The following is a 15,826-nucleotide window of genomic DNA, read 5'->3' as shown; positions in this document are numbered from 1 at the left end:
GGACCAGACTCAATGGGCCAAATGGCCTAATTCTGCTCCTATGTAATATGATTAGAGAGAGAGAGAAAACCTGAGTGCAGGGTCATAAAACCAATGAAGTGAGGGTAGTTAGTGAGTGAGAACACATTGCAAAGGAAAGTAAAAGTTGCAAAAAGCAGAGTTATAGGTTGTGCCTGGTAGTCAGGCTGTGCTAATAGAGAGAGAAAAACTGAACCAATATCACGGATGGACTGGCCAGTTCTGCTACAAAGAAAGCAAGTTACCTGAAATTGTAGAAGTTTATATTGAATTGAGAAGGTCTCACAATGCCCTGTCAGTAGTTGAGGTGTTGTTGATAGTGTGCAGGACCATCGAAGATTGCAGAGGGATATTGATAGGATGCAGAGCTGGGCTGAGAAGTGGCAGATGGAGTTTAATCCGGAGAAGTGTGAGGTGGTACACTTTGGAAGGACAAACTCCAAGGCGGAGTACAAGGTTAATGGCAGGATACTGGGTAGTGTGGAGGAGCAGAGTGATCTGGGGGTTCATATCCACAGATCACTGAAAGTTGCCACACAGGTGGATAGGGTAGTTAAGAAAGCTTATGGGAATTTAGCTTTCATAAGTCGTGGGATCAAGTTTAAGAGCCGCGAGGCAATGATGCAGCTCGACAAAACTCTGGTTAGACCACACTTAGAGTACTGTGTCCATTTCTGGTCACCTCATTATAGGAAGGATGTGGAAGCGTTGGAAAGAGTGCAGAGGAAATTTACCAGGATGCTGCCTGGTTTGGAGAGTATGGATTATGAGCAGAGACTAAGGGAGCTCATTGGAGAGGAGGAGGATGCGGGGAGACATGATAGAGGTATACAAAATATTAAGAGGAATAGATAGACAGCCAGCGCCTCTCTCCCAGGGCACCAATGCTCAATACAAGAGGTCATGGCTTTAAAGTAATGGGTGGGATGTTCAAGGGAGATATCAGAGGGAGGTTTTTTACCCAGAGAGTGGTTGGGGCATGGAATGCGCTGCCTGGGGTGGTGGTGGAGGCAGGTATGTTGGTCAAGTTCAAGATAAGCATATGGAGGAATTTAAAATAGGAGGATATGTGGGAGGAAGAGGTTAGATAGTCTTAAGCGTGGTTTAAAGGTTGGCACAACATGGTGGGCCGAAGGGCCTGTATTGTGCTGTACTGTTCTATGGTTCTATGGAGGTGTTGTTTCTCAAACTTTCCTGGGATCTCATTATAACAGTGCAGACGTCTACAGACAGATCAATCAGGGTGGAGTGGGATGGAAAATTAAAACAGCAGGCAACAGAAAATTAGCAGGTTACCCCTGCAGACACCCCAGGTGCTCCGCAGTTACCCTGTCTGTGTTTGGTTTCTCCAGTGTAAAGACCATTGTTTGTGAACACCAAATGCTAGACACTAAATTGGGAAAAGTGCAAATGATTCACTGCTTCAACTGGAAAGACTGAGTCCCTGTATGATAGAGGGTGAAGTCAAAGGAAAAGGGTTGTATCTCCTGTGTTTCATGGGAAAGTGCCATGAGGGGCTGAATAGTTGGAGTGGACCAGGAAGTCGTGAAGGGAACTGTCCCTTCAAAATGCTGGGGAGGGGATGCTGCCCGAAGTGCTGTTTCTAGCATTTTCTGTCTTTATTTCAACTGTCACATATCCAACTCCAACATCAGCTCCTTGGTGGCACAATGTGGGGCGGGAATAACAGAAATGCATAGTCTGCCTTCTCACCCACTGTGTCAGAGAATCAGATTCAGCCCACAACTCTGGCGCTCGCTCGTATCACTTGGTTTTGCCCTTTTTTTCAATCTAACTATTAAATGTGGTGCTCTAAGGTATAATCAGCGCATTACTAAAAACCGATCTCTTCCCACGGAATACTGATGGTGTCTTTGCTTCTTGGCTTTGTGCAGGAATCTCACTCATTACTGTTTTAAATGCAGTTTGGCGGAGGTCACGTTTAAAAAAAATCACGGATGAATATCTTTTCAGTCAGTGTTCTTCCTGAAACTAGGTGTGATAACGCTCAATTTTTATCTTCCCAGAACCACAAAACCATCAAGTTTCAACTGTGGAGCCGTTGACTTGAGTTGAGCAGCAGCTGGGCTGACGCGCAAAGAATGGCTTCTCATTAGAGGAGCCGCCCCTGGAAATGACAGTTGCCCAGGGCGGAGACACAGGAAGACCACAACAAATCGGATTAAATAATTCCTCTTGAAAACTCACGGGTGTTTGCAAGCGCTGTAGGTCTTTGTCAGAAACATTTTAATCTCAAGCGAAGCTGGAAGTTGAAGAGCGAACGGGTGTCGAGGGCCCGCCCAGTTGTGCCGCAGGAAGTACAGGATCGGACACCCCTGCAGATCACCGACAATCCCGTCAGCGCTGCCTTAACTCTGGTAAATATTACTCAGCGCTGCTCTACTTCGTGGGGAATGGAACGACGTTCCCTTTACTCCGTTGCTAACGTGTTTTTAATGTGATACTTTGTTGTTAGTTTACTTGTGTTGAGATAGTTTTCCAGGGTGGAGTCAAGGTCGAAAGAATGCTCCGCGGATTGCAGCAATTAAACTGCCTGTGGGGAAGTTAGAAAAATAATTATTGTATCAGAGGTGAGCGATTAGGCTGCGTCCTGCGAAGCAGCAATTCCAGTGAGCCGGCCGCATTTAAATTCCTTAATGCCTTGGGGATTGCGGACGTATGCTGCAAAGACGCTACGACGACAACGGCAGCAGCAAATATAGTGTACTGGAAAAAATAAATTGCTTTCGCTGGGACTGAGTTGGGTTTTGGGAAGGGGGGGGGGGTACAAGGAAATGTATCCCTGGATGTACAGTGAGAGTACTGGTTATTGAAGGAAATGGAGGAGTAACGTGTAGTGAGTGAATGCTCATTCTCAGAATGTGGGGTGGGGCAGACTGATGGTAATACGTAGTACACATCAGGAATAGTTTCAGATGATCTGTTTACTCTGGAGGTTGGTTGGTTGGGTGGAAATAAAGGGGGTGCAAATCAACTTCTGGGATGGAGGAGGTGAAGAATGAATATGGTGCAGGGCCTGTCAGCAATGCAGGAAAATATACTATCAGATGGGAGCATTGAGGGAACAGATTTGACAGAGGTGGAGAAACTGGGAGAATGGAATGTAGTTATTGTAGGAAACTGATTGGAAATCAGTTGGTTTAGAGTGACTGTTGATGACTGAAATAACTTGGATCTACTGGTCGTGCAATCTACTACTGATACCAATATCCATCTGCATTAGAATAACAACCCAAATAAAGCTAAATAATGATTAGTGAACAATCTCCCAATGAGAGACCAAAAACTATTTTTCTCTGTAGAATTGATATAAGGAATATGTATTCCTTATGTTTCTCTCCTTGTAATTATTTCCACCATGCCTGTGTATTGCTGAGAGTTCATTGAGGTTGTGGAATTGACTGTCCTCAAAGATTGAGAGACGTCGCACTGTGGGGAAAGACTGGATTAAAAATAACTTTACCATCTGAACTTCATTATTTTAATATTTTTGACTAGTTATATTCTTAAGTCTTGAATTCACTGTAACGTTTTATTGCCCTTAATTTGATTTAAGGTTGCTCTTCCTAACAATAAATGCAGTATCTTTCCTTTACCTGATGGGGTTGATGCTTTTTAGCCTTGGTGCATATAAAACAGCACAGGACAGGAATAGGCCCTTCAGCCCGCAATGTCTGTGCTGAACACGCGTTGAATGTTTTTAGGACTGATTATATGTTTTGATACTTTTTTTTAATTTAAAAAGTACTTGTAATTGCTAAATTTTCTAATTGATGTTGGAATATTTTGGCTACCCTGAATTGGGAAAGACGCCATTAGGCTGGAAAGAGTGCAAGGGAGATTTACAAGGATGTTGCCGGGACTCGAGGGACTAAGTTATGGAGAGAGGTTGAGCAGGTTCAGACATTTTTTTTTCAATGGAATATAGAAGAATGAGGGGTGATCTTAGAGGTGTATAAAATCATGAGGGGCATAGGCTGAATGTTCAGTCTTTTTCTCAGGGTTGGGGAATCAAGAACTGGAGGATATAGATTTAGGGTGAGAGGGGAGAGATTTACTAGAAATCTTAGAGGCAACTTTTTCACCCAGAGGATGGTGGGTATACGGAATGAGCTGCCAGAGGAAGTGGTTGAGGCAGGTATATTAACAACATTTAAATGGCACTTGGACAGGTACATGGATAGGAAAGACTTAGAGGGATATGGGCTAAACACAGGAAATGGGACTAGCTTAGATAGTTGGCATGGACCAGTTGGGCTGAAGAGCCTGTTCTATACTCTGACTCTATGTACTAATTTTAATTTACTTCACTGAATGTGCATCCTCTTCATTAATTCTAGCCTGATGGATGAATGTATAATACGTTAACAGAGCAGCTTGGAATGTGGAACATGGAACAGTACAGCACAGGAACAGTCCCTTTGGCCCACAATGTGGGCCCCCAACATTCAGCTTGGCATGTTATAAATTGGGGGTGGGGGGAGTAAAACTATAACTTGTTCCATGCATGTAAAATACCATTGGTCCAGCTAGATTCCATTTTGTTAGATTGCAAATACAACATTAGTCATAAGTACTTACCTATTCACTTAACCTTCCTTTGGTGTTCTGACAATGTGGAATATGCCCAAGTTAACTTGCTTCATGTGCCTGGAGTTGGAAGAGGTAGGGGAGGTCCTTAATGAATACTTTGCTTCATTATTCACCAGAGAGAGAGACCTTGACGTTTGTGAGGATGGCGTATGACAGGCTGATATGCTAGGGCATGTTGACGTGAGGAAAGAGGATGTGCTGGAACTATTGAAAAACATTGGGATAGATAAGTCACCGGGGCCAGACAGAATATATCCAAGGTTATTACAGGAGTGGTGCCAGATGATTGGAGGGTGGCAAATGTTGTTCCTTTGTTTAAGAAAGGAAATAGGGATAACCCTGGAAATTACAGACCAGTGAGTCTTACTTCAGTGGGGCAAATTACTGGAGAAGATTCATAGAGACAGGATTTATGGGCATTTAGAGAAGCATAGGCTGATTAGGGACAGTCAGCATGGCTTTGTGAGGGGCAGGTCGTGCCTCACGAGCCTGATTGAATTCTTTGAGGATGTGACAAAGCACATTGATGAAAATAGAGCAGTGGATGTGGTGTACATGGATTTTAGTAAGGCATTTGATAAGGTTCCTCATGGAAGGCTTATTCAGAAAGTCAGGAGGCATGGGTTCCAGGAAAACTTGACTGTGTGGATTCAGAATTGGCTCGCCCATAGAAGACAGAGAGTGGTGGTAGATGGTGTGTATTCTGTCTGGAGGTCGGTGACCAGTGGTGTTCTGCAGGGATCTGTTCTGGGACCCCTGCTCTTTGTGATTTTTATAAATGACTTGGATGAGGATGTGGAAGGGTGGATTAGCAAGTTTGCTGGTGATACAAAGGTTGGTGGTGTTGTGGAAAGTGTAGAAGGTTGCTGTAGGTTACAACAGGATGTTGATAGAATGCAGAACTGGGCTAAGAAGTGGCAGATGGAGTTCAACTCGGAAAAGTGTGAATTGATACACTTTGGGAGATCAAATTTGAAGGCAGAATACAAGGTTAATAGCAGGACTCTTAGCAGTATGGAGGAACAGAGGGATCTTGGGATCCACATCCATAGATCCCTCAAGGTTGCCATGCAGGTCAACAGGGTTATTAAGAAGGCATATGGAGTATTGACCTTCATTAGTCAGGGTACTGAATTCAAGAGCCACGAGGTGATGTTGCAGCTCTACGGAACTCTGGTCAGACCACACTTGGAGTATTGTGTTCAGTTCTGGTCGCCTCATTATAGGAAGGATGTGGAAGCTTTAGAGAGAGTGCAGAGGAGATTTACCAGGATGTTGTCTGGATTGGAGAACGTGTGAGGATAGGTTGAGCGAGCTAGGGCTTTTCTCTTGATAGAGGTGACTTGATAGAGGTGACTTGATAGAGGTGTACAAGATGATAAGAGGCATAGATCGAGCGGACAGTCAGAGACTTTTTCCCAGTGTGACAATGACTAACACGAGGGGACATAATTTTAAGGTGATTGGAGGAAGGTATAAGGGGGATGTCAGGGGTAAGTTTTTTTTACACACAGAGTAGTGGGTGTGTGGAAAGCACTGTCAGCAGCGGTTGTAGGGGCAGATACATTAGGGATATTTAAGAGACTCTTGGATAGACACATGATAGTAAAGTAGGGGGCTACGTGGGAGGGAAGGGTTAGATAGATCTTAGAGCAGGATAAAATGTCGGCACAACGTTGTGGGCAGAAGGGCCTGTACTGTGCTATAGTGTTCTATGTTGCACCCAACTGTATAATTTGACCAGGTTCTGACTAATGATTTTATTTATTTTGTCTATAAAATTAATGGGCATTTCAAACAGAAAATTAAACTATTGTAAGTTTTATGCATGTGAGTATTTACAGATTTTATGCAATAATTTAATTTTCAGTTATCGTGCAGAATGTTAATAACAATTCTATTACAGTGGGTTTACATAATTTTCTGCTTATTGATAGGCATCACTTACTTCATTTACTGTTGGCATGTCATTAATCTTGGCAAAGTATATTCATTTTCATTCCTACCTGCCCTGATAGATACTTTTTGGTTATACAATTTAGAATTTCCTTCAAGAGCATTATTAATAAATAGCTAGGCATATCTACAAAGTTTGTTTGAACTAATATAGTTATCAGGAGTGAGGGGAAAAAGATTAGGCTTTCTTAGTTTGGGAAGAATAGCATAATGTTGTAAAAATATTTATCATGCACAATTTAATCATGTAGGTTGTACAGTGGCATGCAAAAGTTTGGGCGCCCCTGGTCAAAATTTCTGTTACTGTGAATAGCTAAGCGAGTAAATGACCTGATTTTCAAAAGGCATAAAGTTAAAAATGACACATTTCTTTAATATTTTAAGCAAGATTACTTTTTTATTTCCACCTTTTACAATTTCAAAATAACAAAAAAGGAAAAGGGCTCGAAGCAAAAGTTTGGGCACCCTGTGTGATCAGTACTTAGTAACACCCCCTTTGGCAAGTATCACAGCTTGTAAATGCTTTCTGCAGCTAGCTAAGAGTCTTTCAGTTCTTGTTTGGGGGATTTTTGCCCAATCTTCATTGCAAAAGGCTTCTAGTTCTGTGAGATTCTTGGGCCGTCTTGCATGCACTGCTCTTTTGAGGTCGATCCACAGATTTTCGATGATGATTAGGTTGGGGGACTGTGAGGGCCATGGCAAAACCTTCAGCTTGTGCCTCTTGAGGTAATCCATTCTGGATTTTGAGGTGTGTTTAGGATCATTATCCTGTTGTAGAAGCCATCCCCTTTTCATCTTCAGCTTTTTTACAGCGGTGTGATGTTTGCTTCCAGAATTTGCTGGTATTTAATTGAATTCATTCTTCCCTCTACCAGTGAAATGTTCACTGTGCCACTGGCTGCAACACAAGCCCACAGCATGATCATTCCACCCCCGTGCTTAACAGTTGGAGAGGTATTCTTTTCATGAAATTCTGCACCCTTTTTTTCTCCAAATGTACCTTTGCTCATTGCAGCCAGAAAGTACTATTTTAACTTCATCAGTTCACAGGACTTGTTTCCAAAATGCATCAGGCTTGTTTAGATGTTCCTTTGCAAACTTCTGACACTGAATTTTGTGGTTAGGATGCAGGAAAGTTTGGAGAAAAAAGGGTGCAGAATTTCATGAAAAGAACACCTCTCCAACTGATAAGCATGGGGGCAGATCGATCATGCTTTGAGCTTGTGTTGCAGCCAGTGGCATGTAGAACATTTCACTGGTAGAGGGAAGAATGAATTGAATTAAATACCAACAAATTCTGGAAGCAAATATCACACCATCTGTTTAAAAAAAAGCTGAAGATGAAAAGAGGATGGCTTCTACAACAGGATAATGATCCTAAACACACCTCAAAATCCACAATGGACTACCTCAAGAGGCACAAGCTGAAGGTTTTTCAATGGCCCTCACAGTCCCCCAACCTAAACATCATCAAAAATCTGTGGATAGACCTCAAAAGAGCAGTGTATGCAAGATGGCCCAAGAATCTCACAGAACTCGAAGCCTTTTGCAAGGAAGAATGGGCAAAGATCCCCCAAACAAGAATTGAAAGACTCTTAGCTGGCTGCAGAAAGTGTTTACAAGCTGTGATACTTGCCAAAGGGAGTGCCAAAGTACTGACCATGCAGGGTGCCCAAACTTTTGCTTTGGGCCCTTTTCCTTTTTTTGTTATTTTGAAACTGTAAAAGATGGAAATAAAAAAAAAAGTAATCTTGCTTAAAATATTAAAGAAATGTACCATCTTTAACTTTATGCCTTTTGGAAATCAGGTCATCTTTTACTCAGCTATTAACAGTAACAGAAATTTTGACCATGGGTGCCCAAACTTTTGCATGCCACTGTATCTTTAAGGTGCACTGTACAAATGTATGCCCTATGAAATTTCAAAAGCCTTGGTATATTAACCAGATAGTGAAACCATTTTGTTCATACCCATCCTGTCTATCTTAACAAACTATGCTAAATTTCCAATTACATACATCTTTGTTTTTGAATAAGTTGTAACTTGCTAAATCCATCATATAACCGCTCCCATGCTGGAACTTTGCTGTCATATTTTCACAGTACTGAAACAAACCTAACAAGTGGTGTCCCACATGAATGACTATACTACATTATTATTCCCCTCCCCTCCCCTCCCCTCCCCTCCCCTCCCCAATCTGTCCACATTATTTAAGCCAGTTGACCACACCATCCTCCTACGCTTCTAGTTATAACCAGCGGATCAACAATGGCTTCACTACTCATGTAGTTGCTTCTAAATTTACTCGAATATTGGCAGTCTTTTGTTTCTTTCAGTGATGTTATCTGAAAACATGTCAGTTTCCAAGTGCATATCAATGGCTCCTGGCTTTATTTCACCTTCACTTCTCTGTTGCTTGATGTAATTGGATAAACAGATTTCTTCCTGGCAAATATTGGGAAGATTGAAGTTTTTCTTCTATCCTGCCACAAACGTTGTTCCATTGTCATTTAATTTTTTTTTCTCCTCCCTGCCCACCAGGTTGCTTGAAGCATATGTGTCCCATTTGATGTAGAGTCAAGATTCTAATGCTATATCCTTTCCCCCACCAAGACCACATTGTCATATCTTTGTAACATCCCGTCTTTGTCTTTGCCTTTGTCTCACCTGATGAATCTTCATCTGTGCTATCTCCAGATTTGACAATTTCAATGTTCTACCTTCCATAAACCTGAGTTTATCAAAAATTCTGATGCCCATTTTTAACTAACATTATCCTGTTCTCTTGTCATACCTATGCTTGTAGACTTCCACCAGTATTGCCTCTTTTAAAATTTTCATTGTGTTTGCATTTCTTCCTAACTTCATCCTTTCCTACTGCTGTAATCTGTCTGTACTACAACCATCTCAGAATTCTGCATTCCCTTTAGGGTTCCCAGAAACCCTCCTTGAATTGTTCAGAAACAAACCAAAGAATTTAAAATAGGAGGACAGTACATTTTCAAACACAACTAGACATTTTGGAGGAACAGATTCTTGAAACGAGTAAACCATACAAAATGACCGCCTTTGCTTTCAGATTTCCTTCATACTACCATTTTCAGCCATGCCTTAGCTGTCTTGGTTCTGGAATTCCTTCTTGCGCCACTATATACTACTCTATCCCTCTTTTCCTTTTATCATAGAATCATAGAACAGTACAGCACAATACAGGCCCTTTGGCCTACAATGTTTGTCGACCTTTAAACCTCGTCTAAGACTATCTAACCCTTTCCTCCCACATATCCCTCTATTTTAAATTCCTCCACATGCTTATCTAGCAATCGCTTGAATTTGACCAATGTACCTGCCTCCACCACCACCCCAGGCAGCGCATTCCATGCCCCAACCACTCTCTGGGTAAAAAAAAATCCTTCCTCTGATATCTCCCTTGAACTTCCCACTCATTACTTTAAAGCCTTGCCCTCTTATATTGAACATTGGTGCCCTGGGAAAGAGGTGCTGGCTGATTCTCCTGACGTCTTCAAAAAAGTGCATTTACTCCACCAGGTTTATCATTTCCAATATCCTCTATAAAATTCTCATTTGGTATATGATGCTGTTGATACTTGCTTTTTAAGATATTCATCCCACTCCTTTTGGAGCATCCATTGGAGGTTACTCTGATAATTTTGTAAAACATCCTGGGACTCTACGATGTTGGGGGCACCATGTTAAGGAAAGTTGCTAGTGGACATCCTAACAACTCTTATGTCAATGTTCTCTGACTAGTATAAGTACAAACAATGACCATAAATTGAGGTTTTAGTTACATTTTTTATTGCTTGCTACCTTTTATTCCATAAGCTAAAACTTCACAAGCTATAAACAATGTAAACTACTTTAATCAAAATGAAAATTATCAATGACTCGATCTTGTTCGAGCCATAAGGTATACTTGAATCTTAATACTAAATTTGGATACACTAAATATTTCATGAACTTTGGTCAGCTCAGGGCATTTATGCTCCCTCCATGGACTTGGTGCTGAGCCCTGTTAAAGAGAAGGAAGTAAATACAGTACACCAGGATATGCCTCCCACTTTACAATATGTAGGCGCAGCTGTAAGAGATGAACTGATGTTCTTCATAGAACTACCTGCAAAACCCAAGTACATTTAGGCCCATTAATTCTTTCTCTGCTAGCAGGTGCTGCCTGATTTAGTATTTTTGGGGATTTTACATTTGTTTTTTTTTCGCAGTTTCTTTGATTATTTTTCCATGCATCAGCTCCTCCAAAGCTCATGGTTTTGATTTATCTAAATTGTGCTTTTTCACATACTTGAATTCTTTTATTCACTGTTAAACTGTTTACAGAGACCTTCTGGTAAACTAAATAATTGATGATGCAGCATATGTTTCCCTTGTCTTCATGATGTAATTAATTGGAGATAAAATACAGGTCTTGTAAGTAATATCTGTCTGTAAATTGAGAGTTGTAAGATGTCTTGTAGCACAAGAGGAGTAACAAAGACCAATGCACAGGCTTTCAGGATTAAAAATGTTCATCTGTTTTTTTTCCTTCACGTGACTGACTTTGCAGCTTCTAAAACATTATCAGGAGAGTGCTAAACTGCTTCCTGTTCAGAAAAAAAATCTACTAATTCTAACCCACCTAAACACTGTTACATTATGAACTGAAACATTACATGTGTATCCTGTCCACAAGTGCTGCCTGACCCACTGACTATATCTAGCAGCTGTTTATATTTCTATTAGAACATTTGCAGGATCTTTTTTGTATGGAGCATTTGAGAGCAAGTGAATTGCTTGAATACCAGTTTTTGTGGTAATTTGAAGGGAAATCGAAAAGGGGCTGAGACAGCTGAAAAAGCAAAATTTATAAGGATGGGATGAAACTATTATTTTCATGTATTTAATTTAAAAGTTGACAAGTACAGTTTTCTACTGACTTTTTCTTCTGCATTTAGCAGATTAACAGATGGCACAGTGTGTGACTAAAGTTGAATTGAGCATTTCTTGTGAGAATCTCTTGGATAAAGATGTTGGTTCCAAATCTGATCCATTGTGTGTGTTCTTCATAAGTACTGGTGAAAATCAGTGGGCTGAGGTAAGCAGTTCATTTTCATGTAGGTTTCCTAGAGTTTATTGTGATATTAATCAAGGGTTCAAACAGTAAATTAATTTTATTTTTAAACAATTTAATTAATTAACCAGGAGTGAGACTCATTGAATCTGATAGTAGTGTCCTTCAGTCTTGTCAACAAGATAAACCTAGTATTGGCACAAGTGTTTTCTATTTCTTTCTGCTTGCAAAAATTAAGATGAATCTGTTTGCTCTCTAAGGTAATTGATAGACTTGATTATGATACCCTCTCTGGGTGATTTGTGGTGTATGTTTGCAACAGCATAACTTTCTAACCAAATGGATTGAAGGTACCTCACTGAAACACTGGGTGCCTCAGGATAAAACAGAAGGTGAAAACAAAAGATCGGAAAACTCTCATATTAAAAGAGAGACTGAAAGTGGAAGAAAGCATTTTTTCATGGCTGGAGGAGATTGGCATTAATTATGAACATGTTTATAATTAATCTGCGTCAGCTTTGAATTTTTCTGCTGTGATCATTGGGTATGTAGTGGAATTACATGGTTTTGCATTGATTTGTACAGGTGAGATAGCAACCTGGGGAGGAGCTATGGACCTCAGACCTCAGCTACTGGAGTTCCATATCTAGTTGCATGTGCACATACTCTGAAATTTGCTGTTGGATTTGCAGATTTTCATTTGAGCCTAATGGCAAGTTTATGGGTTAATAAGTGTTTTTCCGATGCCTGTTGTTACTTTTCCTTTATTAACAATGTGGCTTTAAGTTGATGTTTTTCTTGTCCTCCTCTTCTTGTTGCTTTTGTTAACTGGAGACATATTTATTTTGTAGATTGATCGCACAGAACGAATTAAGAATTGTCTTTCCCCAAAGTTCTCTAAGAAGTTCCTGGTTGATTACTACTTTGAGCAGATTCAGAAATTGAAGTTTGGAATTTATGATATTGATAACAAAACAATCGACTTGAAAGATGATGATTTCTTGGGACATTTTGAATGCACCCTCGGACAGGTAAATAAAAGAATCTTTGTTATTCCACTGTTTCCCGGACTCTGTAAAACAAAAATACTTCTGTTTTACTTAAGTTGCTTTATCTTGGGACAAAGAAAATGTACTGTCCACAGCCTGAGTAAAACATGGCATAGAATGCAAAATATTTAACATTGGGCAATAAATATAATTGGATTTTATTAAATATACACAGATGCTATGATAAATAATTCTACTTGTGAACTTTAGTAGGTGTTGCTTAAGCTGAATATAATATTCCTACATTTAGGATTACAGTTTCAGTGATTTAACCAGATGTAGTGATTATACATCACATAACCTAACAGTCTTTATGTGGGGGCAAAGGGGGTGGATGCAATCCTTAGATCTTGTTTACACGTCCAGTTTTGCACTTTGTCAGAAATTTTCACTGTGCCTTAGCACATGAGTCTTTAGCAGTTTTTGATCTTGCTTAAGCAAAAACAAGATTCCAGCATCAGCAGTCCCTCATGTCTCCTCTACTAATCTTGCTTATTGTCTCCAGTCTGAACAATGATGGGATATGCTGCCTGTCTTTAATTCTTCACTACATTTTGTTAGCTGGTTTAATGTAATTTTTACTGTCGGGCACTATTGTGAGTTCTTTTGGGTCAGTGCATAAATAATTGGACAATGTGCTATTATAACTTACTTTCAAACTGATCATGTTTCAATTGTTTACACAGGTTGTCTCCAGCAAGAAACTGATGAGACCACTCCTGCTGAAAAATGGGAAACTTGCAGGGAAAGGGATGATCTCGGTAAGTAAACTTCTTTTGAAATTGCTCATAATTTGAGTGGGATGTGGATTGATTGATTTGAAATTTTATGATCCTTCATGTCTCAGATAATTTTTAAAATGATGCTTTTAAAAATAACCAGTGTTTCGACTAATACCATATGTTCAGCAGGTATATTTGCCTAAAGTAGGGGTACCCAAACTTTCATTTCTGGAGCACCAATTTGGAGCAGAGGGGTAAATGCCAGAAATGCTGAAAGTACACTAATAAGAATGGTACACTGAACACCATCATCTAAGGCAGACCGATTTGCTTTCATTCCAGTTCTGTGAGTTCTGATAGGGGGCAATATGGGACCCACAGACTACCACTGGTGTTTGACAGGAAGTGTAGCTAATTTGAAAGATACTGCACTGATTCAGCAATGCAATATTGAGATTCTATGTGTTCCTAATGAATGGCCTGTTCTTATTCTAAAGCCATGAGAATATCCTTGAATCATTTGTTCTGAACACTATGATCTCTTGCAAAGGTGAATTTCAGAAAAGTCTCTTTCATGAGTCTGGTCATGCAAACAACATGGTTTGTCTATCAAAGCTGTCTGTGTCTAATTTGGAGCTTTGATGCCGGGGACTTTAACTTGAGAGGAATGTTGAAGTTAGTTCACTTATCCTGCCAGTAGACTTGGAGGATTTTGTTAAGATGATGTTTTGAGATGCATGTTCTAGCTATGTGCCAGATTTGAGATTTTGTTCTTCAGACACTTCAGGTTATTGAAGACTTTATTGTTGCTCTGAAGATGATAGTGAATTTCATCATCAGTGTTTGTTGAGAAATGGCTCCAGAGACATGGGAAGCGGATTATATTTTCCAAGATCTCTTTGAGTCATATATTGTTAGAAATGGGCTCTTTGCCAACAATGCAGTACCCATCTAAACTAATCTTATTTTCCAACACTTGGCGTGTAGCCTTCTATGTCTTGGCAGTTCAATGACTCATCTACATTGTAAAATAGCGTGAGTCTCTGCCTCCACCACCCTCTCAAGCAGTGTGATCCAGATCCCAACCATATTCTGGGAAGAAAAGATTCTTTCTCCAATCCCCTTTAAATCTCTTGCCCCTCAGACCTAGACCCTCTGGTTTTATATACCTCTGCTATAGGGAAAAGTTTCTTGCTATCTACCCTATCTATGCCGCTTTTGTATACCTTCATCAGGACCCCTCCTCTGCTCCAAGAAAAACAAACCCAGTCTATCTTCCCGTAACTGAAATGCTTCATCTCCATTGCTTTCCTGGTGAATCTCTTCTGCACCCTCTCCACTGCAATCGCATCTTTCCTGCAGTGTTGCAACCTGAACTGTACACTGTATTCCAGCTGTGGCCTAACTAATGTTTACTAAAGTTATACTATAACCTCCCTGCTCTTATATTCTCTTCCTTGGCTGATGAAGGCAAGTATCCAGTATGACTTCTTAACCAACAATCTGCTGGGGGAACTCAATGGGTCAAGCAGCATCTGTGTCGAAACCCTGCATCAGGACTGAGGGGAAGATGGCCAGTGTAAAGAGAAGGGGAGCGGTGAGATAGGAGTCCAAGGTGATTGGTGGACTGAGGAGGAGTGAAAGATGCCAGGCAGGGGAGGGGTGGGGTGGAGTTGGGAGACAGTGGCAGGTGAATAATAGATGGAGGCAGACAAGGAGAAAACAAGAGAGGCAGATGGAATGAGGTGGGGGGAGGGGAGTGTGAAGGTTGGAGACAAGCAGGAATACAAAGGGCAACCAGTGCTGGAATCTGATAAGTAAAGGAGGTGATAATGGGAGCCGTTAGGGGAGAGGTGAATGACCGATGGAGCCAGATTTGTGGGTGGGTGGGTGGTGGGAGCCTGTGGGCAAACTATGTGTGTGTAGTGGATGGGTGGAACCAGGGTGGGGGGGGGGGGGTGGAGAATGAAGATGGGGTGCTGGAGAAGGGATGTGGAAAAGGAGACAAAAATGGGAGGACCAGAGGAGGATTGGAAGTGAAGGTGGGGGGGGGGGGGAATAAAGCTCACCAGAGGGGGGAGGGTTACCTAAAAATTGGAAAACTTAATATTCATACCATTGGGTTGTAGACTACTCAGGCAGAATATGAGGTGTTGTGTCTCCATGCCTTCTTAACCACTTTGTCTAACTCAGGTCTCAATTTCAGTAATCCTTGGACTTGTAGACCAAGGTTGCTCTGTTCCTCCCTAGGGCATCAACCACTACACATGTTTTTTTTATTATTGGCTATCATTTGAGAAGGAGTGGGGAGCATCCGTATGAAGTTTGAATGCCTGAAGAAATTTGTCTTCATCTTTCATCCATTACATGATGTTGTGCA

The 15,826-nt window shown here is 40.9% G+C and overlaps 1 protein-coding gene across 3 annotated transcripts in view; it reads left to right on the top strand.

The window, feature by feature from the left end:
- The first annotated feature begins 2,084 nt into the window (after positions 1–2,084).
- LOC127574663 (copine-3-like) overlaps positions 2,085–15,826 on the top strand; it is a 50,246-nt gene continuing 36,504 nt past the window's right edge. Inside the window, exons 1-4 of one of the 3 annotated variants that reach the window (XM_052023884.1) lie at positions 2,085–2,396; positions 11,560–11,699; positions 12,527–12,706; positions 13,411–13,485. In XM_052023884.1, the coding sequence (XP_051879844.1) occupies positions 11,571–11,699; positions 12,527–12,706; positions 13,411–13,485 (384 nt within the window). In that variant the 5' untranslated portion in view covers positions 2,085–2,396; positions 11,560–11,570. Of the gene's footprint in view, positions 2,397–2,512; positions 2,610–11,559; positions 11,700–12,526; positions 12,707–13,410; positions 13,486–15,826 lie in introns of those variants that run through there. The other 2 variants (XM_052023885.1, XM_052023886.1) reach the window with 2 other exon arrangements.

This window comes from Pristis pectinata, chromosome 9 (genome assembly GCF_009764475.1).
Source record: "Pristis pectinata isolate sPriPec2 chromosome 9, sPriPec2.1.pri, whole genome shotgun sequence".
Lineage (NCBI taxonomy): Eukaryota > Metazoa > Chordata > Chondrichthyes > Rhinopristiformes > Pristidae > Pristis > Pristis pectinata.
The sequence above is the reverse complement of the archived record's forward strand: the minus strand, read 5'-3'. Positions and strand labels throughout refer to the sequence as shown.